Source organism: Mus musculus, chromosome 1 (assembly GCF_000001635.26).
Source record: "Mus musculus strain C57BL/6J chromosome 1, GRCm38.p6 C57BL/6J".
Taxonomy (NCBI): Eukaryota; Metazoa; Chordata; class Mammalia; order Rodentia; family Muridae; genus Mus; species Mus musculus.
Genome location: NC_000067.6, coordinates 10,051,557 through 10,078,038, shown reverse-complemented (window position 1 = coordinate 10,078,038; position 26,482 = coordinate 10,051,557). Strand labels below are relative to the sequence as shown.

The 26,482-nt window shown below is 37.7% G+C and overlaps 1 protein-coding gene across 20 annotated transcripts in view; it reads right to left on the bottom strand.

Annotated features, from left to right (window-relative positions):
- Cspp1 (centrosome and spindle pole associated protein 1) overlaps positions 1 to 26,482 on the bottom strand; it is a 98,656-nt gene that overhangs the window by 58,733 nt on the left and 13,441 nt on the right. For 9 of the 20 annotated variants that reach the window (XR_001783697.2, XM_006495479.4, XM_006495481.4 and 6 more), the window contains 7 exons: positions 19,216 to 19,319; positions 18,192 to 18,215; positions 13,626 to 13,706; positions 12,618 to 12,716; positions 11,219 to 11,613; positions 3,093 to 3,179; positions 797 to 867 (listed from right to left, as the gene is read on the bottom strand). Coding sequence is in view for 17 of the 20 variants with exons in the window: in XM_006495479.4 (XP_006495542.3) it covers positions 797 to 867; positions 3,093 to 3,179; positions 11,219 to 11,613; positions 12,618 to 12,716; positions 13,626 to 13,706; positions 18,192 to 18,215; positions 19,216 to 19,319 (861 nt within the window). In the remaining 3 variants the exon portion in view is untranslated. Of the gene's footprint in view, positions 1 to 796; positions 868 to 3,092; positions 3,180 to 11,218; positions 11,614 to 12,617; positions 12,717 to 13,625; positions 13,707 to 18,191; positions 18,216 to 19,215; positions 19,320 to 26,482 lie in introns of those variants that run through there. The other 11 variants (XM_030252675.1, NM_026493.3, XM_006495484.4 and 8 more) reach the window with 4 other exon arrangements.

Genomic DNA, 26,482 nt, shown 5'->3' with positions numbered 1-26,482 from the left:
AGGGCAGCCTTGTTAGAGGAAGTGTGTCACTGGAGGTGGGCTTTTAAAACCTTCAAAGTCTTTCTCAGTCTCTGAGAGTCTCAGTTTCTTTTTCAGTTCTCTCTGTCAGTCTCTATGTCTATGTCTTTCACAGTCACAGTCTCAAATCCCTCTCAGCATATCTCTCTCTCTCTCTCTCTCTCTCTCTCTCTCTCTCTCACACACACACACACACACACACACACACACACACACACACACACTCAAGAATAATGATTAAGGCAGCAAGAGTAGTAGAATGGAGTGTTCAAAAGAAGTGAAATAAAATACAAGAAATAAGCAAAGAATCAAGAGTTACATATAAAACAGAATAAAAAGAAACAGTCATAATACAACAAAATCCTAGCTTTAAAAAATAAACAGCCTTATTACTCAAGCTGATTTTCAGCTGTCATCTATAACCATATAGCTAATTTATTACTCAAGCTGACTTTCAGCTATCATCTATAACCACATAGCTAATTTATTACTCAGACTGACTTTCAGCTATCATCTCTAACCATATAGCTAATTTATTACTCAGACTGATTTTCAGCTATCATCTATAACCATAGCTAACTTAGGTATTAAGCTTTAAGGTATCAACAGTTCTATACAATGCACACTAGATGCTTGTATGGTAACCATCATAAAGTAAGCCTCAATAAATGCCTGCTGTTCTTCACAAGTCATCACTACTTACAACCCTGAGTTCTCACTAAGGACATTTAGTTCAACACTCTACAAAGGTCTAATCAGCTGAAAGTGCTGGACATACCAAAGAGCATGCCTGCAAATGGACTTGTGATATCGAGATCAGCAGATCTGGGTGGTCCATTACAGTGAACACTAAAACAAACAATATGAGAGAGCAAATATTAAAATCCACGTATTTTTAGGAAATAAAATTCAACATAAAGGCTGGGAATAGTGGTACATGGCATTAATGCCAGCATTTAGAAGGCTGAAGCAAAGATTGTAGGGTTGAGGCCAGCCTGGGCTACACAGTAAAATTCAATTACATGTAAAAACCCCATGTCTTGAAGAACAAAAAATAAGGAATTGAGACGGCTCAGTGAGTAAATTACTTGGAAAACATGAGGACCTGTATTCAACCTTCAGCACACAGTCAAGAGCTAACTCAGCAGCTAGGGAGGTGACTACAACAGTGCCCCTAGGGTTTGCTGGCCAGCCATGGCAAAGTCCCACCTCAGAGAATACAGTGGAACCGAATGGAGGAAGACACTAGAGCTTCACCTACAGCCTTCACAAACACCTGTACATACATGTACCCTTGAAGAAGAAAAGGTGAATATGAATTATCCTTTCTTTCAAAAATGCTAGTTAAAACTATGGTATTTTATCTCCTTATTCTTCAGCCTGCTTCACTGGGTCCACAGATTTGAAATCTGTTTTTATATGAAATACCCCCACTATACTCCTAACTATATTCCCATTTAGAAAAGAAGATTATCCCTTTAGGATAAAAATAAAATCTTTAAAAAGAATTTCAAAAACAAACTTTCTTGAAAGAAAAGAGTCTGATTGTCAAGGGAACCTAATTGAAACAAACAGCAGGTTTTCTAACAGCCAGGGATGATAGTCACTTTGTTTCCTCTAAGAACGGGCACTGTTCAGGACACTGCACACCGCCTTCCTTATACTGTATTTTAGGACAGCTTCCTCCGTCTTCCTGAGCAGCATACACCAACTGTACATGTTTCATCCACGCACAGAATGTAGTTCCATCATATTCAGTTCCCCATGCAGATCCTCATGATCCAGTCCCTGATCCGAGGTTTTGTTGGTTTTTTTTTTCTTTTTTTTGGGGGGGGAGAGGTCTCATGTACCCCATCTTCACCTTCAATTCCCTCTAAAGTCTCGAACTTTGAACTTCTGCCCCTCCCACCCGTAGTGCTGGGGTCACAGGTGTGCCCCACCATGTGAGGTTTATACTATGCTGGGGGTTAATTCCTGGGCTTTGTCCATGTGAGCAACCAGTCTACCACTAAGCCACATCCCCAAAGCTCATGTGGGTTTGCTTTACATTTCATCAATTTTAAAATTTTTGTTTGTGTTTATAATACACATGTGGCATGGTCAGAGTGGAGGTCAGAGGTCAACCTTGGCAGTTCTCTCCCACATAATGTGGATTCCAAGGATCAACTCATTAGGTCTGTGACAAGCACCTTCACCTACAGAGGCATCTTGACGGCCCGTGTGTTTTCTTTTAGGTTTTTGGTTTGTTTGTTTTTGTTTTTTTTTTTAAACTATTCATTCTTATGGACAACACAAAAAAGCACCAAAATAAAACTAGAAAGTTATTTGCTTTGTTATCAATAGAAACTTGAATACTAATTTTACAGTGTAAGCATTAAAACCCCACCAATAATCAAAAATAAATGAAAAATAAACTTAAAAACTCACACTAAGGGGATATTCTCAATCCATTTTCAGTCCAACTGCAGTACCATGACTTCCTTTTAAGTATGTATGTGTGTATGTGCCTGCTGAGGTATTAGGCTCCTCTGGCACTGGAATTAAGGGCAGCTGTTAAGCCATCAGATGTATTGCTCGAACTCAAGTCTGAGTCCTCTACAAGAACAGTATAACTTCTTAACCGCTGTGTCATCTCTGCAAGCCACAATTCCCAGATGTTTCAAATTCATTATAACACCATTCAATTATGTTATTTCTCCTTCATTCTTTCAAACGAATTTATATATTTTATAATGAGAGAGGGTTACACTGAAAGCCCTGCCAAACTTTACTAAAAAACTTATTCTTGAAAATAATGGTATAGGCCTAGGGATGTAGCTCAGTGGTAAAGTGCTTACCTCACTCAATGATTTGTGCTCAAGCCATAGTACAGGAGGGGGAGCGAGACAGAGAGAATGCCAAAGGAAATACCGTAGGTGCTCATTCCCAGGCCCTCAACCTCTCCCCCCACTACTTCCTCTCACTATAAAGGCGGCTTGCTAACACGGTGTACTTTTCCACTTTTCCTGAAGCCAGTCTTAGGCAGGTGCTGTGTCAGGGTGTGAAGACTCAAGGAGATCATTGCTGTCACGTACCTTTTATTTTCAGCAGCTGAGATCTGTGTGTTTGGCTCTTCTGGGACATCATCCCCATCCACATACCCTCGTCTGCTCCCATGCGGCCTTCAAAACACATTAGCTTATAAAGCACGGCCCACATACAGTGGACCTTATATCTCTAGGGTTCTACAGTCTTATGTGTTAGCATTAAGGTGAGCAAAAGATTGTGCTATCAGTTTACTGAAACTGCATCCTAAAGTTAATTCAAATTAGATTTGCTTCAAATATGATCTGCTAGCTAGCAAGAAATAGTAAGAATTTACATTCAAGTTTGCTGTTGTTTTCATATATAAGAATATACTAGGAAAGTTCTGTATAATGCTATAAAGCCAGACCCTAATACATGTTTTTTAACTGAAATTATTGTAAATTATTTCTATACAACTTTTTATTTCAATATTACATTTAAATATTTAATTTTTTAATTTAATGCTTTTTAATTTTTAAAAAATTATTTTCATTTTTATGTCTGTGTGTGTGTGTGTGTGTGTGTGTGTGTATACCCTCATGTGTGTACACAAGCCATGTCTTTGCTGATGCCTGAGGAGCCCAGAAGAAGGTGTCAGATCAACTAAAACTCAAATTAGAAGAGGTTGTAGGTCATTCAACGTGGGTGCTGGGAACTGAACACAGGTCCTCTGGAAAATCAGGAAGAGCTCTTAACTTCTGAGCCATCTCTCCAGCTATAGATATAAGATAACACACTCACAGATTTTTATCAATTGGTTAATATGGTAATTACAGGCACTGTCAGCAGGCCAAGTCTTATTCTGGACATGGAGCAGACAACATCCCTGTACACACTTAAGTTTGCAGGCAGAACTCAAAACAAAATTGTTTTTTGATTAAGACACATAAATTCTGGGAATTATTTCATTATACATAAAACCAAGGTTTTTAAATTAAAAATTGGCACAGTAAACCCCATGAAAGAATGAAGAAGCAAAACAGAAAATATTTTAAAACAATCTGATACAGAACAGGCCTGAAGAACCTTCACTTATAAGATCATAAAGAAGAAAAACAAAGTTAGAATTTATTTTCTTCCATAAAAAAAGCAGACATTTAAAACAGTGAAAATGTTTTCAACTATCTTTTTTTTTTCCATTTGGCAAACACTGATTTGTTTTTTGTTTTTTAGTATAATTTGTTATGCCAGAGAAACCAGCATAAAATTTTATATGAACATTTATTAGCATCCACGATAAACAAAAATTTTCAGGTCACATTTCTTTATGTGGCTGTTAACAAATTATGTTTTCCTTCTGAAGAAGATGAAAAGTATGGTTGAGAAACTACACCATTAACATAAAGTCGCTGATCAGATTAAGAATTCTGGCCACATTCCGCTGTAAAAGAAACAAACGCATTCTACCAATGAGCCTGCCTACTATGGTCCTTACTTGGTCCCACCACAAACTACAACCACACTTATCTGGAGGAAATCTGCTCATATAGTAGTCCTAATAACACGATGACATGGCCATGAAGACAGGAATTGCTTCCAGTTTTTACCCATATCTAGCACAGTACTCTCCACACCATTTGAAAATTTACTTCAATTTAACTCTCTTAAAAAGCTAGCACTATTTAAACTGAAGCACAGATGCTCAAAACTCTTTTAAAATAACACATCAATCTATTCTACTACTTAGAGCAAAGGTAAATACAAACACAAATTCCAGTCTTTAATTGGCTGGAATTAATAACTAATATGTCCTTCATATTGAGGTATACTGCATCAATATAATAATACACATGTACAGAAAATCTAGTGCAGCAGGCTTAAGAATGTCTACACTAAGAAAGGGCTGTGACACAGGCAGCCCTTGATTGTCAGCTTACAACATATGTTTCAGGAGGTTCCCACTAGTCTAAGAACTAATTAATGAGTGTGTCACTGTTCCTAAACTAGTTGCACAAACATACAGGCTATAAAGAAACACTTGCTTCTCCTATAGGAAGCCGCCCGAATGTTAGCTTGTGCTAGGACAGGGCATATATATAAGCAGACCTCAATACTTTAGGCATTGAGTCCCAGTTTAGTGCTGTGGGAATTGTATCTTCTGTGTCTCATCACTGAAGTTTCAAAACTCATCTGGTTTGCCTCTGATTCTGCCCCATGCACCTTCTCCCTTTGCTGGTCGTCCTTTCTGTCCTATAACTACACTAAATTATTGCTGCCTGCTGGGTGTGTTGGTGTGTCTGCAAGGCTAAGGCAAAAAATAAATAAAACAAAAAGCAAGATGCTATCTCAATAAAACTAATATAAACAGAGTCACAGGCTTTGGTTATGACTGTACACAAAATAAAAACTGTGAGCCATTCTCAAGAATCACCCAGCTCAGAAATGGTGTTAGGGACCTGACATGACACACAAAATAGTAACACAGAGAAATACAGGCTGGAGAAATGGCTCAGAGGTTAAGAGCACTATCTGTTCTTCCAGAGGGTACTGAATTCAATTCTCAGAAAGCACATGGTGGCTCATAATTATCTATAATGAGATCTGGTGCTCTCTTCTGGCATATAAACAAAGTAGTGAATATATAATAAATAAATATTTTTTTTTAAAAAAGGCAGGCAGAGAAATACAAACTAATAACTTCAGGTCCCAGAATTAAAAGACAATTATTAAAAACATAGAAATTTGTTCTAAAATTTACCAAAGAACTACAGCTTCCTGCATTTCCGGCTAACTTGTCTAGAATCAGTATTTGTATTTACAACCTTAACTGTAATAGTCAGAGCCAAGAACCCATACAAAAATATAGCTCATGGGTTCTTTGGCACATGCACAGATCATAACAACAAGTATCATATTCCCAAAAGGTTATTTCGAGCCATACTAAACATACAAAGTTTAACAGTTATCTTAAATAGCTTAAATAGATTAAGGTTGTTGCTAATAAATAAAACTACAATGCCCATAGAATAAGGCAAGACCTTTTAAAACGTTTCAGATATAGAGATCCATGAAAACAAGATGTAGTTTAGACTCTTAGTCAACTTTTTATTCTTATTAAATTTAGATTCAATAGCTACATTGAATCTCCATACACTTCACCTTTCTGCAGGAATGGGTATCCAACTCAGGGACTTGAAAATACTGGGTAGGCAGTACAGTGGTGATGCACACCTTTAACACCAGCAATTAAAGGCAGAGGCAGGTGGACTCACAGAGGTGAGTTCAAGGCCAGTGGTCTACAGAGTGGGTGAGTTTGAGGACAGCCAAGGCTGCACAAAGAAACCCTGTTAAAAACCTAAAAAAGAAAATATTGAATAGACAAGCACTCTATCGTTATGCTACATCATAGCCACCTGATTCTGTTTTAAAATAAAACTATTATTTTTATGGATTTACTTCACTTACTAATTTCCCTGTTAATTAAGACACTTCACCTTAACATCTGATATACTTACTCTCAGCTCTCTCTAGCTTACGATGATTTTTATGTCAGATTAACAGCTCTTTTAGGAACTGTTCTGGAAGCAGATAGGAGCCTCACCATTGCTGTCTCACAGCCTCTCAGTCTGAGCTGCCCTCCACACTACCCAGCTGTAGTGCACTGACAGACAGCTAAGGATACTCAGATCAGTGCCTAACAGGCTCTCTGATTGGCCATGACGTCAGAACTACAGCTAAATGAAAACTGTTCTTATGATCTAGAAATGATCTGTGCTAAAGGTTAAACCTCTCTCTAGCTATTACATACACAGGTTCACACACGACACCTCAATCCGTCAATATTGCCCTTAATATTCAGAGGCATGAATTAGCACATTTAAATAGAAATCATAACTTGATTTACATTTTGAAGAAATATAAGTGTTTAGACCCTTTTTTAAAAAAGGTATTGCCCTCATAAAAGAAAAAAATTGCTTCTTCTCATAGACAATTCAAAATATGATCCAGAGACTGAAATAACCAAATTTTCATCATCCTCCTGCCGGGGGGGGGGCGGGGGGGGGGGGGAGAGGAAGCATGCATGTTAAAAGAAAAGCCTTCTCCTCCCTCTTCTTGGACACTTGCTGCTCTTACAGTGGACATAGGTTTACTTGTCAGGCACCTAATCAGGCACTTACAATGAGGGGAATCTAACACACTCTTCTGGTCTCCAAAGACACTCACAGACATGTGTATCACATTTATATAAATCTTTTAAAAACTCATAATGCCCAAAGAAACAAAGTTCACATCAGAAGCCAAGTTTATGCTAAAAATTAAAATATGTTAATGTTTTTTTTAAAGAACTGGAGTCTTTAAAAGTACAATCTTCAACATGAATGAACAACTCCTAAATAATAATGAATATATTTTTTCTTTTTTCCTTAAGATATCCTATTTCAGAAGTGAATCTGAAACATTTAGACCTAGATAGAACAAATTATAAAAATAAACTATAAGGCCAGGCGGTGGTGGCACCTGTCTTTAATTACAGCACACAAGAGGCAGAAGCCAGTTCAAAGCCAGTCGGCCTGGTCTACAGAGCTAGTTCCAGGACACCCAGGACTACACAGAGAAACCCTGTCTCAAGCCCCACCCCCCCCAAAAAAATCATCTGAAAGAAACTTCTAAAGTGATAGAGAACACAAAGTCAATGACTCTCAATTTCTTTTAACTTTAAAAGAAACCACTAGGGTTGGTGAGATAGATGGCCCAGCAGACGAAGGCCTGATAGCCTGACTTCAATCTCCAAAAGAAAAGAAAGTTATGGCAAATTGTTGACCTCTGACCTCTACAAGTGCACTAAATGAACCTCCAATTTAAAAAAAAAAAGTATAATTTTAAAAAATAAAAGAAACTACCAAATTCTTAAGAGTAGTACTTACATCAGTTTGTTTTCATATCAAGAATATCTTTGGGTGTTGTAGGTCCTACCTGCAATACCAGCACTTCAGAAGCTGAGGCAAAATGATTGTCCCGTGTTAGAGGGCAGTCTGAACTATACTTACATATTTAGCCTTGAGTCAACATGTGCTAATAAGAGCCTTTCTCAAAAAAAATTTTAAACAAGTAAAAAAAAGATGTATAAGTTTCCATGTATCCAAGTACATGAATTTCCATGTATCTCGGTACGCATTATGTGAGTTTTTATTCATCCAAGCATGTGAGTGGAATATCTTGCCATTGAGCTGTGTGAGTTTCCACACATGTGAGAGATTTATCTGGCTACTGAGCAGTGTGAGTTTCCATGCATCCATGCATGTGTGTGATGTAACTGGCTACTGAGTTCTGCTTTCTGAGATACTACCTGTGAGCAACATTAACCCATCATTTCCAGTCTCTTCTCACTTCTATAGTTAGTATTTTCCTAGTATCTTTAATGTGAAGGAAAAAAATCTGTTTAAATGGGGCTGGAGAGATGGTTCAGCAATCAGAACACATAGAGCTCTTGAGGAAGACCCTGGTTCAGTTTCCAGAACCATATGAGATGGCTAACAATGGCCTGAAACTCCAGCTCCCGAGAATATGAAATCCTCCGACCTCCACTATTTTGTACATTCACATTGTACACATAAACTTTAATAGGGACACACACACACACATACATACATACATACATACATACATATATATACATACACACATACACATATATATACACACACATAAAACTTTTAAAAAATGAATCTTTTTAAAAATTACTAAAAACGACCTTTTCTGAAGAAAAATTAAAGGTACAAAGTGAGAAGCAAACACCAATGGCTTCTAATTAGACATTTCTCGTTTTTATCTTACATATTAAATCTGAAGGAACATAGGACACTAGACACTTAGTCTATGTGATTCATACAAATTCAAGCTTCAGAGAAAGAACTATTTCAGAACGTTACTAAATATCTATTAATTATAAATATGCAACTATATTTAAATTGAATGGAAATGTTAACCACATTGATCACACAGAAACTGAAGAACAGCATTTCTAATACTGAAAATTTTCTTTGACTAGTTAATACTAAAGTAAAACATTGAAAGATAATATATTAACTTCTATTCAGTTAAAAAATAATAAACACTAGCACAGGCTACATTTTAAGAATCTATAATTCAAAGTATCATTAAAAAAAAAACCCTATTTACATTCAACTTCAGAAATCTCCTGAACATCAATTTTCCTCATTAGTTCATACACATAAACAATACACACAAACACACAGAATACAAATCACTAGGCACAGTGAGAGCCACTGTGAGAATTATTTAAGAGCACTGACCAATCCTATGACTTTAGAAGAGCTCTCTCCTAGAGAGCTTCCACTACCCTAGCTTAAGAAAAAAACGCACTATTCATTCATTATACACCAGGTATGTTTAGGAAGTTGCTAAATAAGTACAAAGAAACTGATAGCAAATTTATAAAAATAAAGCATCACTATAAAAGTAGAACTGATCAAAAACTTAACTTTAAAAAATGCAGGAACAAGGAAATTTCAGAAAATAAATAGGGTTATTTCATTTACTAATAACTACACCCACTAAATATAACCTATGGAATGGCTAATGTGAATTCTTTTTTCAATGAGAAGAGGTGGATATATAACCTGTATTATCAAGAAACATGAGGAACAGCCAAACATATGGAGATATGGCAGCTGATATATTAACAAAATGTAGCCTTTTAGTTTGAAGAAACAGTGTTCAGAATGGAGATCATAAGAACCAGCCTTAAGTACTCTCAGTACAGTTGAAGGAAGTTGGTAAAGGTCGTTACATTTATGAGATACGTGCCGTTATGATGCAGTCCTCAGAGAATTAGAATACAATAAGTTGTTTTGATTTCATATGTGAAAAGCAAGGCATCAATTGTCGAAAGTCTCATAAAATTCCAAACTTAAAGTTATGTTTTCATTATATTCTGGAGGTAAATATCATAAAAAGGAAATAAAAGTTCTATAAAATTCTCAGGTACAGAGAAGACACCATCAAGATCCCAGGAGTGCTGTGGTTCCCAAACTGAGAACTGAGAGGTCTTTTAATAAACTTTAAATATAAGATATTATTAAAGGATTTGGAGCATTTCCTGAACTACAAACAATTAAGATTCAGCTCAAAGAAACTAGAGTACACGATCCACATTTCTAATTCTTGATATTAAATTTGAATTTAAATTATCTAAACTAAGATACAGAATAAAGACAGATGTTATCTTTGTATTGTTATTAGTAATCAAAATACTGACAGTATAACATTAATTCCTGATAATATTTTCTAAAATACTAAAAAATTAAATATTCAGGCTATTAAACAAAACAGGCCCCAAAATTTACAAGTAATCTTTCAAGTTAGCAGGTCAATGACAAATGTAGGCTCTATAGTATTTCTATAGCTAATAGTTAGGAAAACATATATCAAGTTATGTAATATGGTAAATAAAAACAACGACTTATAGTTAAGAAGTTCCAAACAGCATCACAAAATAGTTAAAGGAAGTAAAAAAACACTGGAAAATATGACTATGAAAAGTTAATGTCATTTCAATTACATAAAAGTCCATTTAAAAAACATAAAGATACTTAATATGTACAAACAGTAAAGGCACAAACTGCATTTCATCTATGTTACAATGGCCCTTTTTACATACATTTTAACATCTAAGATTAGGATGCCTAGCAACCTAGTTTTAACTTACTGCGTAGGGAACTGGGTTTTATCCCTGTCAGTCATCTGGGAAGCTATGATCCAAAACAACCTGAGATTTCTTTGGAAGCCACTGGCAACAGGAATCCAGACTGTGGATCTGAATCCATTGCTGCTTTAGAATTTAAATTCACATGCACAATTTGGGGGTTTTTTGGGTTTTTTTTTTTTTTTACTCTCCTACTTGGTTAAGCTGAGACAAGAAATCCCCTCTTTAAGAATGTTTCCATTCACTTTTAGATTAAGGGGATACACTTTACCACTTTCTAGCTTTACCAAGGTCCCCATTTAGAGTGTTTTCTTTATCTCCCCCCTTCAATGACACATAAAATGGTGTTTCACAAAACAGTATAACTAAATTAAATACGGTAAATCAAATAAAGCTCCTTTTCCCTAATGTAACTATAAAACACCAGTATTAAGTAAATACAGAGAAGAAAAGTGAAGATGTAAATACCTGCCATTTGTATACACTCTCAAAAGTCTTCTATCAAAATCACTTTCAAATCTAAACCTCTCGTCCATGTCTTCACTCACACCAGGGTCTCGGTCGGCTCTGCAATGTTGTCTGTCAAGCACCCGCTCCCCGTTAGCCCTGCGGGCTCTTCTCTCTGGGACACCAGCGCTGCCAGAAAGGCTTGGATGTTCTGCACCAGAAATGCCTACTTCTTCCTTTGTTTGTTTAAGCGGTCTTCTGCTCCTTAATTCAATTTCACCATCTAGCTGTCGGTACAGGCCCTCCTCTTGCCGGCTTAGCCAGGGTCCCTCTGAATGTGTGTATGCAGTCTGTATTTGTAAAGGTAGATCAGATTTACCTTGACTAATAGGGTTTTTATTTCTTTGACTCTTAGGCTGTTGAATTAAAAAAGAAAAAAAGCTTAATGAGACATTGTCATTAAAATTTAATTAAAGTCTTTCTTACATAGAACTCTAATAACTATCCTTAAAATTAATATATATCTCAACTTTGATATTTAATCAAAAAAGCCATTAAAGAGAAAAATAAATGAGTCTTTTTAAAAAGCCATAGGAAATCATTAATTTATATTTACCTAAAATTGCATATATATTACATGTATGTGTGTTAAATGATGTTATGTCAGCTAAGTGTAGTGGTGCGTGCCTTTACTCAAGGCTGAGGAGGCAGGCAGAGCTCTGTAAGTTAGCGGCTAGAGTAGTGTACACACAACTAATGACAGGTGAGGAGAGAGATACTCTTCCATGAGAATGAACCCCTAACTCAATACCAAAACCAAGTGCTCAGCCCTTAAATCATATATATACAAGCAATATTAAATGGACTCCACGGGCTTATATTTATGTATTTATGCATCATATATTTGTAACAATAACAGTTAAAGAAAAGGAGGCCATATAATTGAAAGGGAATAGGGAACAACATGGAAAGAGTTGAAGGGAGGAGATGGGCGAGAAAATGATATATTTTTTTAAATGATTTAAAAAATAAAATTTTAAAAAGAACTCCATCCTTCAGTTATTCTATTACATGAAAAAAAGTAGTCTAGAAACTGTCAAAATTTAAAAACCAGTTAAAACAAAAACAAAGTCGGGGGCTGGTGAGTTGGCTCAGCAGGTAAGAGCACTGACTGCTCTTCCAGGGGTCCTGAGTTCAAATCCCAGAAACCACATGGTGGCTTACAACCACCCATAATGAGATCTGAAGACAGCTACAGTGTACTTACATATAATAAATAAATAAAATCTTAAAAAAAAAAAAAAAAAACAAAGTCAAGGAGGGTGGAGCAAACATGACCACCAGCACCACCACCACCCGCCTGCCAGCAGCCCATTCATAAAGGTGATATTAAAGATCACTTTATAAAAGTAAAACATACCTCAATATTCTTTTCTACCTGTCTGACTTTTTCTGTGGATTCTGCCTTACCCCTGAGAAACTGATTGTATTCTCGGTTGCGTTCAAGTTTCAATCTTTCCTTTACAAAAAAATTGAAAAACAATGTTAACTTCAGGGAGGAGGGGAGCCTTCTATGAAAGTAGAATCATACACATCAGAACTCTTAGCTCTCCTAATGATTTTAAGGACAAGAAGTCACTGAAGGGCACAGACAGGGAACTAACCTGTAGCTCTCTAAGCCTCTGCTGCCATATGCAAACATACATGAATATATGCTGTCTGATTCGTTAACACATGAAGTCACTCACAGACTGGAGCTACTCCAGTGATAAGCTATCTTGATTCTTTTGTCCCAGTAATTATCAGTAGCATATCCCTCCATAATCCCCGACCACCAAGATCTTATTCCCCAAGTTACAGAAGGGCTATTAAACACAAAGTGATAAAAATTACACACACAAATTAAAATACTGTAATAGCACTGCTCTATTCAAATATATTGCATTAAGACATTTTCTTAAATCCTAATGTGTTCAATGTTACTGAAACAACACAATCTAAAAGAGTACAAGTTAGGTCTGCTTTTTGAAACGTAGTAACTGTTCATTGTGTCATACATACTATTTAATGTTGCTACCATTTCTTAGGCAATCAGGGTTTGCATCAGTGGAGTGATAGAAACATAGCTGGTCCAGCAATACTACCCTTTCACAGCCACCCATGTCACTGATAACTGTATCACACAGACTTTGTGGCTCAGGTATCAATGTTAAAATAAACAATACTTAAATAAAATACAGAAAAGAACACATTAAAGTCTAATGTCACCATCTATCATTAATGTTTAAAATAAGTTTTCAAATAACTCAACTAGAAATTCCATAGACTTTTTAAAAGATTATACTCAAGTAGGGACAAATGATGTAATTAAAAGTATGTTCTTGCATGATTTTGTAACCTCAGGAAACTCTTATTCCTATCCACCTACCTTGGCAGATAACCGCTCATCAATGGGAAGAGAAACTCCCAGAGTAGATGGGTCTGTTTCACCAGTAGATAGGAAATTTTTCTGTATATATGCACATTAAAATATACATTAGCTCATTGATTTTCTAGGTTTCAAAACTTTACATTCTATATTCTAACCCGCTCCATAATGCACAGCAGGGTGGAATGGAGATAAATTCAGAGACTAGTCTACAAAGCACACAAAATGACTATGAAAACAATTCTTCAAATCAACTCCCTAAAAAAGAGATTCAAGCTTTAATTTGGATTTGCAACACATACATATCTCTTTTTTTTTTTTTTTTTTTTTTTCTAGACAGGTTTTCTCTGTGCAGTCCTGGCTGTCCTGGAACTCACTCTGTTGAATCAAGGTGATTAATCATGGAAAGGTTGGTTTTCCCAATTTAAATTCCTCTAAGTATATATTCTTCATTCTTTTAACTTCTTCACCAATATCTCTATGAATGCCTGTAGTGTTGTTTTGATGTTTGTTGAAGTTATCTCAATAAATGTATGCACAGAATCCCAAAATTAGACCTCGAATGCTTTTGCTTGTGTGTCCTCCATTCGTGTACACTAAGCACTCATTAGTGAACATTTCTGAGCATCAGTCTGGGCACCCAAAGACCTAGAACTCAAGTTTCTCCAGCTAACATCCACACATAGGAGTCACACAACACTGACCAAGTCAGTTAATTTCTCTGATACACATTCTTCCATAAAGTGAGAATGGTACCTGTCCTACACACAAAGTTAGAGAAGGGATCAAAGAGGATACAAAATATAGTCTCTTTGAAGATTTTAAATAAAGCAAATAAAAAAATCTTTGACTACTTAGTAAAAAATGCTAAATAAGTCACTTAGCTTCTTTACTTCATTTTTTTTTCACCTCTAAAATGGGTAATGTTGTCTATAATACTATATCATAAAAGCTAAATCAGTATATGTTGGCCTATCTAATTTCCTGCATGAATGAAATCATTAAACAATTATTGACCATTTAATGTTTTCCTGTTACTAGTTTAAACGTCAAGAAAACAATAATAAGCTTATGTTCCCTCTGATCCTTCAGTAACAAAACAAATACCGGCAATATAATGCACTATCTGCTTAGGTAGCATTATATTAAAAACGTGGCATGTTTGATAACAGACTGTCTGTCTATGGAAAGTAAATGGACTATATATAAATCAAGTCACTAATGAAATCCCAATAAATCTAAAGTTACAAAAACTAACTTGAAAGTTCGTATGGGACTCTAATAAGCTTCTCTGTTAAGAAACTAACAAGGCCTGATTAGCTCCTCCCTCTGCTCACTCTCATGCCCAAGTACCCGACACATCTAATCATTTCAAAGAAGAGCCCCTGCGCCCCCTGCGCCCCGTGTGCCCCGTGTGCCCCCTGCTCCCTACCTGCTACACCCTGCTCCCAGCACTCTGCCTTCCTGGCCCCCTGACCCCTTCCCCGACCCCGGTTAATGTGCCACCATATCTGACCCTAAGAACTTGAATTAGTAAATACTGTAACTCTTTCATACATTTGGGATCCATCAGGTCATAACTGCTATAATCAAAATAAATTACTAAAATAAAAAGAGCAAGCTATGGAAAGTGTAAGCGTCTATAGCAGAAGAATGGAAATGGTGCTCATGAGTTCCTTTTGGACATGTTCTAGGATGTTTTTAACACACAGCACATGAGTACTATTTCAAAGTGAAAACACCAAGTAAACAGCCAAATAGAAAGTTTAAGATTCAAGAAGAGCTAGGAACAAATGAAATTAATTTACTGATTCAATTTAAAAACTGTTCAATCTGCTCAATGAGAACACCAAGCATCCTTTATTCTAAAATTAGAAGAAACAAAAACAAAAACAAAACCATGGTATCTGTTCTTTAGTGGTTCTCCCTAGCAACGGTTACATTGAACTTTTGAACTGTTTTCTTTGTTTCTTTCTTTCTTTGCTTGATGTTTGCTAAGACAGGGTTTCTCTGTGTAGCCCTGGCTGTCCTGAAACCTGCTCTGTAGTCCAGGCTGGCCTCCTGAGTGCTGGGATTAAAAGTGTGCAGGCCACTGCAGGCTGTGTTTTGGTTTTGAGACAGTTTCCTTCTGTACTTCAGGCTGACCTCATACTTACAGAAATGCTCCTGCCCCTGCTCTTCTAGTGCTAACCTTACAAGTGTGGACATCCGTGCGCAGTGTTATTCTCTGCTCTTTCCTTCTAGTGCTAACCTTACAAGTGTTACATCCGTGCGCAGTGTTATTCTCTGCTCTTTCCTTCTAGTGCTAACCTTACAAGTGTTACATCCGTGTGCAGTTTATTCTCTGCTCTTTCCTTCTAGTGCTAACCTTACAAGTGTTACATCCGTGCGCAGGGTTATTCTCTGCTCTTCCCTTCTAGTGCTAACCTTACAAGTGTGGACATCCGTGCGCAGTGTTATTCTCTGCTCTTTCCTTCTAGTGCTAACCTTACAAGTGTGGACATCCGAGCGCAGTGTTATTCTCTGCTCTTTCCTTCTAGTGCTAACCTTACAAGTGTGGACATCCGTGCGCAGTGTTATTCTCTGCTCTTTCCTTCCCTCGCCCACTTCTTTTGTTTTTATTGGTTTGTTTTGTTTTTTTTGCAAGGTTTCATGTAGCTTAAGCTAGCCTCAACATTGCAATGGATCCCAGGATGGCTTTGAGTTCCTGACCCTTGACCTCCACCTCCTGAGTACTGGGATTACAGTCCTGTGCCACTATGCTTAGCTTTTTTATTATTAGTATTCACACAATTTATCAGTCTGAAAGTACAAGAGACCCAAGAACAGAATTGGAAAACATATCTACCCGCAAGAACCAGAGAAACCATAGCTTCCTCTCCATACCCAGGTACTTTTTTTGTTTTTAACTACTACCTGCTCAGATACCACCCAAAGGTTCTAAGAAAATACCACTACTTTACAGCTGTACTCTTAATAACCCATCACAAAAACAACTTCCTTGGGGTCAAGATTTGTGCTCCCTTGATCACTTGCACTTTCCTTTTTAAAAAGACAATTTCTTTTCACTCATGTGACTACCCATCCAGCCTGACATGACCATACCCACCACTGTGGGACTGCCAACACAGCGATCATCTCAAGCCTGCTGGAAAGCTGTTAAAGAAACACACAGTGTTCAGCCAGCCACTGAGCAGACCATTTCTCTTTTTTGTGGTATTAGGGCTACAGCTTCGGCCTTATGCATGCAAGGCAAGTGCTGTACTACACAGCTACATCTCTATCCCTCAGATCGCTTTGTATCTGATACTGGGTATACCAGCTGGTTTTGAGAAAGGCTGGCTAGCCTTGGTCCACCTTTGGCTGGCCCTTCTGTCTGGCTCCTCCATCTGCCTTTCATTCTTCCACCTTTCAGCTCTGGAAGGCGGACAGTGCACAAGCTGTTGTGACAAGACATGCCCAGTCCCCCACCTTCTTTGTCTAATCATACACGTACGAGTAAGAGTTGGGTATAGCAGGAAAGGTGTGAGGTACAGGCCTAGGAAGTCAAGCTAGAGCAGGAAAGGCGTGGCACGCTGAAGGAATTAGAATTTTTCCTCAAAAGTTAGTAAGGAGACAAATATTTAGTTAGCCATAGGATCATTCTGGAAAGCATCATAAACAACAGACTGGAAATTAGTATAAGTTCAGTGAAGCTGTAGACTTTAAGTTAATGAGTCTCTAACAAGTACAAGTAGCTGTCCTACAACAGTTATCCCCTCCTGAACATTCACCACAGCCTATCACATGGACGGCCTTTCAGCATCACAGTCCTCTCTATCTACACCACTCTTTCTCCATCCTCCATCATCCAGCTAGTCAGGCTGGTAAATGTCTCATTCAAATGAACCAAAAGCCTATAGTACACAATTTCTTCAGTCTATATCCTCCATTTAAAAAGCTTTTTTTTATTTTGCCTTTTGAATATTCAAATTCTACCTGTTCTGTAATGCTTTATCAGGACATCTTGTTATAGTGAACATTTCCTGATCTTGATGAAATATATCCACAGCTAAATCCTAAACCCCTTGAAGACATGATCTATACTATATTTAACTACTGGTGGTTTTTAAACATTAGTTGAGTGATCTGGTGCTGTTTTCCCACATAAACTAACAAATGTGATCAGCCTGACTCAGTACAAAAATATCAATTAATCCAAATCATGACATTAGGTAGTTCAAAACATTTTAAATTATCTTGACTATTTATATTATAACCAGTATAAATTGTGGAACAGAAATAGACAAGCTAAAAAGCAAGCACGCAACAGTTCCAGGACATTTATAAAGGAAGCAATGAAAACAAATGCAGAGCGGAAATCAAAGTCATGACCATATCAATAGACAACTGTAATGTGTGGACTGTCATCTTGGCAAACACAGACGCAGAAAGGTGCCACTCAAAAGCCTCAAAACACAAAAGAAGCCATTTTTCTACTTGATTAGAATCACGTAAGTGCAAATAATAAGCTATTACATCTTTTTAAAAACAAACTAAAAGAGAACATTACGCAGGCAACCCTACCTTTCTCTTTGCTTGTGTAATGCCCTAAAGTGGAGAGAAACAAACCATTGATGATAACATGTGTTCAGTAAAGTCTGTCCTTTCCAATGACAGTCAGTTAAAGACAGTTTGAAGCAAGTATTTATAAAGCAATGGAAAAGCCAAGAGTATTGTGAATGGCCAGAATCATGATTGCTTAACGTATTTTTATAACTTATAAAGGAAACTACATTGTAAAACCTAATCATAAGCCTATTAATAGATAATTTGATAATTGCAAAGGGGTTCTCCTAAATAAAACTATTAAATCATAAAGCAAAGCTGTTAGAGCTGTTAAGATCTGACTATGACATGTCCCAAAAGGCTCCTGCTGAAGGTGACCTCCAGCTACTGGCAATATGTTGGAAGGTGTTGGGAACTGGTTAGTCATGCTGGAGCAAGAGGACTCATCAATGGGGGCTGTTTCTTATCCAGACCCTTGCTGCTGGCCATGATATTATTTTGTTCGGTAGAATGTCCCTACCACAGGCCCACAGCTGACGCAGACTGCACCTCTAAAATCTTTTCTCTCACACTGTTTTTCTCGGATACTTTGTCACAGTGATTAAAAAAAAAAAAAAAAAAAAAGATGGAATGTAGTAGTTAATAAAACTGTAAACAGAAAATTTATACACTTATCAAAAGAAAAAGTAATTACTATCTAAAACCCTTCAGGTCACTTTAATACATCGTGGGGAATAGTGGATATGCTTCTTTAGACAAAGATAGCTTTACAGAAACAACCACTGTTTAACAGCTGTTAATCTCCTTTAATATTAAAATCCATTTCCCTAGTAAAACACCGTCCTGTGCTAGAGACTAAACCCAAGGCCTTGTTGCTCCAGGAAGAGTTTATTATTCCACAACACACGTTTTCACATTTTTCCACCAAGAATTTATTTTTCACTAGTTGGCCAAATATCACCCATGATCAACACTTCTCAAAAGTAAATTTTAGGAATAAATTTAAATAGACAAAATACAACTCACTAACAGAACAACTTACCTGAGTAAGATATCGTCTATAATCTTGCCTCAATTCTTCTTTTAATTTATGTTTCTTCTGTTCATAATCTTCTCCAAGCGGTAAACTTAAGCCATATTCAATTCCTAAAAAAGAAAACAGCTTAAGTCGCAGATTCCTTTTCAAATCAGTATCAATGAAGTTCTCCCTCCTATAATAAAGCATGCGAGGACTGGAATCAGGTTTCCTATTTTGAATGCTTCAGTGGGTGATACACAGATGTAGCAGTGAATATTATTCCCACTTGTGAAACCAAGCCATCCTGTTTCCTTGCCCAGAACATTGTATTTCTTGTGTCTCCTTCAGAGTTTTTTAATGTACCTACATTAAAATAATTTTAGGTTATTGCACATGTAACAATGTGTACAAGTGTATATTATTTTCCCCTGATTAAATTTAATTTAGCATCTTGGTTTTTCATCTTTTCCTTTGTTTTTATTGTTGTTGTTGCTATTATTTTGAGACTGGACTGAACCTCGTGTAGCCAAAAATGGACTTGAACTTCTGATTCTCCTCCCTCCAACTCCCACGTGCTAAGATGACCCAGTTTAAATGGTGCTAAGGGTGCTAAAAATGGGCAGATATGCATTCTAGGCAAGCATTCCACCAACTGAGCTACATCACTAGCCCAGCTATCTTATTTTCCAGAAGACAGCGAAATTAAAGCAAGAAATGTAATTAATTTGCTTCATTTAGTTTCAGTTTAATTAGTGTCACCCTCTCCTGGTACTTCGCAGTTCAACTGCAGAGAGAAGAGTAACTGATAAGCAGAGCGTCATGTCTGTGACACAGGGTCACAATGGATGCTCTGTGATGTCAAGGAGAGAACGACAACAGTGCTCAACAGTGGTGCCTTCCTCTGGGACCAGCTTTCCCAAGCTGGAAATAGGCAGCCTGCTGCTTCCTGGAAGTCATTCTTACTGTGTGTCTTACTATAATTTTTAATTCTATCTGTGGCCTCTCTGGAAGAACTGGAGGGAACAGTTGAAACATGGTCATTTATAAATTACTGACCCTATTTAAGCTCAACTTTACTAAGAGCATTTCATCTTTATAAACCAACTACTCCAAAGCTGAAGCAGACTGAAAACTGTAAGTTTAAGGCTTGACTGTGCTAGAATGAACCAGAGCCCAGTCTGGGCAAGTTTGAGACTCTGTCTCAGAAGTAAAGTCTAAGAATGTAACTCAGGAATAGAAAGCACCAGCCTAATGGGCACAAAGCCCTGATACAATCCCCAGTATGCAAAAACAGGAAAGTATATTAGGTTTCCACTGCTAATTCAAATACTATTTGTAACACTATCTTAGCAAGCAATCATAGAGAATACTTCCTGTATTATTAGTAAATCTATTATAAACTGGGAAGGGTAGTAAACCCCTTTAATTGCAGTATTCAAGAGGCAGAGGCAGTGGATCTCCAAGTTTGAAAAGGCCAGGGTGGTCTATAAAGCAAGCTGTAAGTCAGGAGGAGCTACACAGTGAGACCTAGTCTCAAAGAATATATTAATGTAAACATATATAAATTTTAGGTTTAGCCAACATAAAATACCATCTAATTATTTTGTAATCTAGTACTAAAACCTTATATTGTTTCAAGTGGGTCATAAACAACAAAAGGGCCTGGTGACTGAGTTCAGTCTCTGGAACTCACAGAACGGGAGAACCGACTCCAGTAAGCTGTCTGACATCCAAGCCTTCTATAGCTCCTGCATCCCACATTCACACAGGTCATACAAATGGTCATCATAAAGTTCAATTTAAATGAATAAAACTGACTGTACAAAACAATGTAAATATTCATCTCTATAAAGTAGTAGCAGCAGCCTCTAACCCTGAGCTAAGACACAGTGAGACTTACGTGGTTGCTGTTCCTGATGATTCTAGGAGCAAGAAAAATACTAGTGTCATCTTAAGGTCACTTAAAGTGATGTCATTTCAAATAAGCATCAGTGACACTGACAGTTGACATTATGTTTCAGGGCCAACAGTCAAAAAGTATTAGACTTCTGTAAAAATTGTGGGATAAGATATATGTAAGCCTAAAGCACACAATCATTCTTTGAATTTGCCTCCTAAGAAAGCACTCACAACAAACACTACAGGACACAAATTCCTAGGAAGCACTGACTTCCTTTCATAGCACACGCCCGTGAGAAAGTGCTATGTAACAAGCAACAAACGAGATGGTTACAGGAAGTCATTACAAGCCTCTGCATTGGCAGGTGGCTTATGAAGATGTGAGCACTACACTGTCCAAGTCTCAGCTGCAGCGGACTGGAAAGACTCACTGAACTCAATGAGAGATCACGAGTCAGCACTCATCTGCAGTGAGTAAACCAAAGAATACGTATGCCACAAGAAATACATACATGCTGCCAGCATCAATAACCTCTCCTTGCTAATCTGAATCTTTACACTCCCTCCATTTTGCCATTACCTAAATTTTAGAGCAATAGGAAATTATTCTGCCACCTCTTTTCTTGTATTCTTTTTAAATGATAAAACATGTACTTTATCTTTTGGATAATCTTCCCCAATTTTCCATAAAATTATTTTGAAATTTGTTTGTTAAAATCAGTCAGCCATGTTGAAATCAGCCAGGCATTGTTGCAGGATATCTGAGCACACTGTGAACCCCGGGATTGTGTTATTTACTGAAAATGCCTGTTTCTAGTCGTAGTGTAACTTAGCCTTCGCACACACCTTTAATCCCTCTGGCTGGAATAAAGATGCCTTTAGTACACACCTGTAATCTCAAACAAGGAAGGTAAAGTTAGTTTGTAGATAGAAGCATCAATGTTTAAAAGTGATGTCTGAGTGCTAGAAAAAGTGAGGAGTCAGAGAAAGACTTGACAGACTAGGATCTGCCCAACTCTCACCGGAAGAGAGAGGAAAGGGAAGCTATGCAGTGCAATGGGAGAGAGGAGGAGGAGGAGGCAGTTTTCCTGGGACAGTTATAGAAAGCAGGGGCAAAGAGAAGAGGCAGTTTTCCCAGGAGAGATTTAGAGAGACAACTTGAAGAGAGAACAAGCTAGACACAGGTAGACAGGAGGAGCCAGCAACGAATCCCTAACTAAGACAAAGATAGAGCACAGGCAACAGTTTTCACCAACTGCTCAGGAAGTAATTCAAGAACTGGCAAATAGGATGAAATGGAAACACCACACTCCTGCACAGGAAAGGCAGCAATCACTGAAGACAGCCTACAGAAGGAAAAAACCTTTGCCAACCACACACCAAAGGATGAATATCTAGGATAATTGAACAACACAGAACCTTAAAACCTGCCAAACAAGCAAATCACCTAATCAGTAAGGGCTAATAAACTGAAAAGAGAACTCTGAAAAGAAGCAATAAAAGCACCCAATAGATACTTGGTTCTGCATGTAAAACCCTTGCCCAGAATGCCTGGCACCCTGATTTCCATGCTTGGGTCCCATGAGAAGGAGAATTTCATCTCTTGAAAACTGTCCTCTCATCTTCACACATGTGCCTGGGTTCTCATGCCCACATTTCATACATACACGCAATAATAAACATAGTTTAAAAACAAGAAAAGCTGTACTTAGGAGCAGTGAGATGGCTCAGTGGGGCAAGGCACTTGCTGCCCACCTGACAGCCTCAGCTCACCTCCACACAATGAACTGAGAGAACTGACCTCAACCACCACAGCACTGCCACCCCCATGTCATAAATAAATACAATGTTTGGGTTTTTTAATGTGTTCAGCATGAGGTTAAGGGAGCACAGGGAAGGGCAATAGTGTGGGAAAGCAAATAAAAACAAAGTATAATTATATTCATGCATACACATATATATATAAATATATAAAGATTTCATAATAAAAATCATTACTTTGTATACTAAAGTAACAATGAATTTTTTAAAAATGTATGTGAAAACTACTGTGGTGCCCTTCACAAAATTTAATCAAAAATTTTAATAACTCCTATTGTCAGTTATAAATGCACAAAATAACACAGTAACTTAAAAACAGCAAAACTACAAACTAGAGAGGTAGCTTAGCTGGTAGAATCTTTGCCTTGCCTGCATGAAGCGCTGAACTCAATCCCCAGAACACCACATAGACTAGCCATGCTGCTGTACTCAGGTGAAAGCAGGGTGGCCTGCTGCTGCTATGTATTCAGATGCCAAATAATGGTCCCCAAGAGCTGGTTGCCCGAGATGAGAAGATTGTGTACACCCAATGATGTTTGCCCCCCACGTTATGCCTGATTGGTTAATAAAGATGCCTACATCCTGGGCTGGGCAGAAGAGGAGGAGCAGTGCAAAGGTTCCTGGGCTTGTGGTCTATGGTAAGAACCATGAGGAAGAGAGAGAAAAAGGGAAGAAGAAAGGAGCTCACCATAGGGTAGCATGGATTATGAGCATATGGCCATGAAGGCTGGCCTGATGGAGTAGGAGTGGCCCAGTCAGAACTGGGCAAGTGATATCTCAGGGATCACCACCAGGAAGCAGACAAAACACCACAGACAACTGATAGCCGCCCAGCCGTAGTGCTTTTTAAGCTTACTATAAATCTAAAGGTTTCTGTCTTATATCTGGGAACAATATGGTCTGAGATGGAATAAAAACCCCTAGTAAATATTTAAAGACAAAAAGGGGTATAGTAACCCCCAGAAGAATAACTACAACGGGAGGGCTCTATGTCAACCCCAGGGAGTCCATATGGATTACATGAAAGCCCAATTATAAACACAAACAACAAAAGTCAGAGTGAACGTAGTCAGGTGCGATGGCTCCAGAAGCAGAAACAGGCCTGCTGCACGTATCTGACGGAGCTAGTCATTCCTACTTTGTGGGATCTTCTTTTTCCCACCCCTTATCCCTGCTCCCATTTCAACTCCTTTTGTTTGTTTGCTTGCTTGTTTGTTTGTTTGTTTTTGTTTTTGAGACAGGGTTTCTCTGTATAGCCCAGGCTGGCCTCAAACTCAGAAATCCGCCTGCCACTGCCTCCCAAGTGCTTGTAATTAAAGGCGTGCGCCACCCCTGAGAACTTGACTTCTTGATTCTCCTACCTCTCTCCCAAGCATTAAGTTTCAGGCATGCAACATCATGCCCAGCTCCATTTCAACTCTTAATACTCAATAAGAGAAAGACAAGAACAGAGACGAGAGAGATCCCCGAAACTAATTTCTTTCCTTTTGTTTCTTCTTTGACCACAGCTATTAGCAAACTGCAACCAGCCACCCTAAATGACCAACAACCACTCTTATGGACCTAGCATTTATATATCCTCTGTAAAGTCCTCCGAATTCCAAACATCATAAAATCACAGAAAATATCTGCAGCGGGCAAAACCAGGCTTCTGCTAGAGCATGAGGCAAATCATAGTAAGTTGCTACACAGTCCAGAAGCAGCCACACATCATCCATGTACCTACACATTTTTATACTATGTCACTAGTTTAAAGCCATTTCAGACTACTCAATGAGTTCAACACTAGCCTGGGCTACAGAGTGAAATACTGGTTCCAAAATCCAAATAAAAGGAAAACTAGTACCTATTTAGTAACTATTACACTCAAATTTAAAACTGAAACAGTAGGAAAAAAAATGTTTTCTTCCTTATAAAAACAAAAGAAATCATCAAAATTTGAGCCATGGGGTGTATGCCTAACAACCCCAGTATTTCACTGGTAAAGGCAGAAGGTCAGAAGGTCAAGGGCGTTCTTAGATACTTAAAACTCTAGCTCAAAAAAATTTTAAAGTAATTTCAATATTGTTTTGCCTTCTCATTAAGTACTTTCCAATAAATTATGTACATCTTTTCTCTGCTCCAGTTAAACCCATGGCTTACTTTAAGAATTGTTAATTTCAATAAGCCGTGAAATTTACAGTCTCTTTTGTGTAAGTCTTAAATATTTTGCTGCTTATTGAAATGAATAAGATCATTTACTTGATATTTCATTTCATTACTGAAATACAATTCATTTTTGTACTTTTTGTCTTATAGTCTCTAAAATAGACAAATGCATTTATTGATCTAGCAATGTTTGTAGACCCCTCAAATTTTTCTACACACACAAAGAAAAGAGAGAGAGAAAAGAAAAAGAAAAAGAAAAAGAAAAAAAGAAAAAGAAAAAGAAAAAATAACCAAGCTACCTTAGTTTTTATTCTGAGTTGTCTAAATCACTTTCAAGAATTATCAAATGTTAGGAGGCAGTAGTTTCCCCCAAAAATGTAGTCAGCTGAGAAGAAAGAGAGTAATCTGAGAACTTCTGAACTTAAACCTATGTCAGGTAAAACTTTCTAACCTCCTGCTTCTGCCTCCCAAAATGGTATACCACCATTATCTGCCTGGCTCTTCTTTTTGGCTTTGTGAGTGGGACGGAGAGGGAGGGAGGGAGGGAGGGAGGGAGGGAGGGAGGGAGGGAGGGAGGGAGGGAGGGAGGGAGGGAGGGAAAGGGAAGAAGATTGAAAAGAGAGAGAGAGAAAGAGAGAGGGGAAGTATGAGAGTGTGTGAGAATGAGTGTGTGTGAGTGTGTGAGAGTGAGTGAGTGTATGAGAGTGTGTATGTGTGTGAATGTGTGTATGTGTGTGTGTGTGTGTGTGTGTGTGTATGTGTGTGTGTGTATGTGTGTGCGTTTGTGTATTATTAGAGGTGGAAGTCAGGTCTCTGTAAATGTGTGACAAGAGCTCCATCAGTGAATTATACCCCTTTGGAGGACTGATACTCTTTTGGCAAATTAGCCTCCTGAACATTAAAGTTTATCTAGTTCAAATCTAGGTAGTTGATTTCAGAAGACATTATGATACTACCTTAAATCCTTTTATGGGATGTAAAACAGGAGTTAACAATAGTATCTATGTATATCATCATTACCATAGAGAAATGAACTTTTAAAAACCTTAAATTTAGTGTTGCTTGGTATTTAGTCACACTTTAAACCATCAATACTTTTCATTGGTGAAAATGAGTATTTGCGGTTTATGTATTACTGATCATTACTACTATATTTAACTATGTTGTCACAGACTTGAATTTGATCCATCATTTCCAAATTGATCTGTATGAGATGAGAATTTAAGATTACCCTATATAGGTGAGGCACTGTTTGAGACAGATTCTCTTCACTGTATACCACCACAAATAGCAAACTGCTGTCCAGCAAACCTCCATGCATCGTGTCCCAGCCAGCTATGTCACCCTAGAAGCCTTGACATTACAGATGTGAGCTATCATGCCAACTTCACCTGGGCTTTTTGAGTCCCAAATCAGGTCCTCA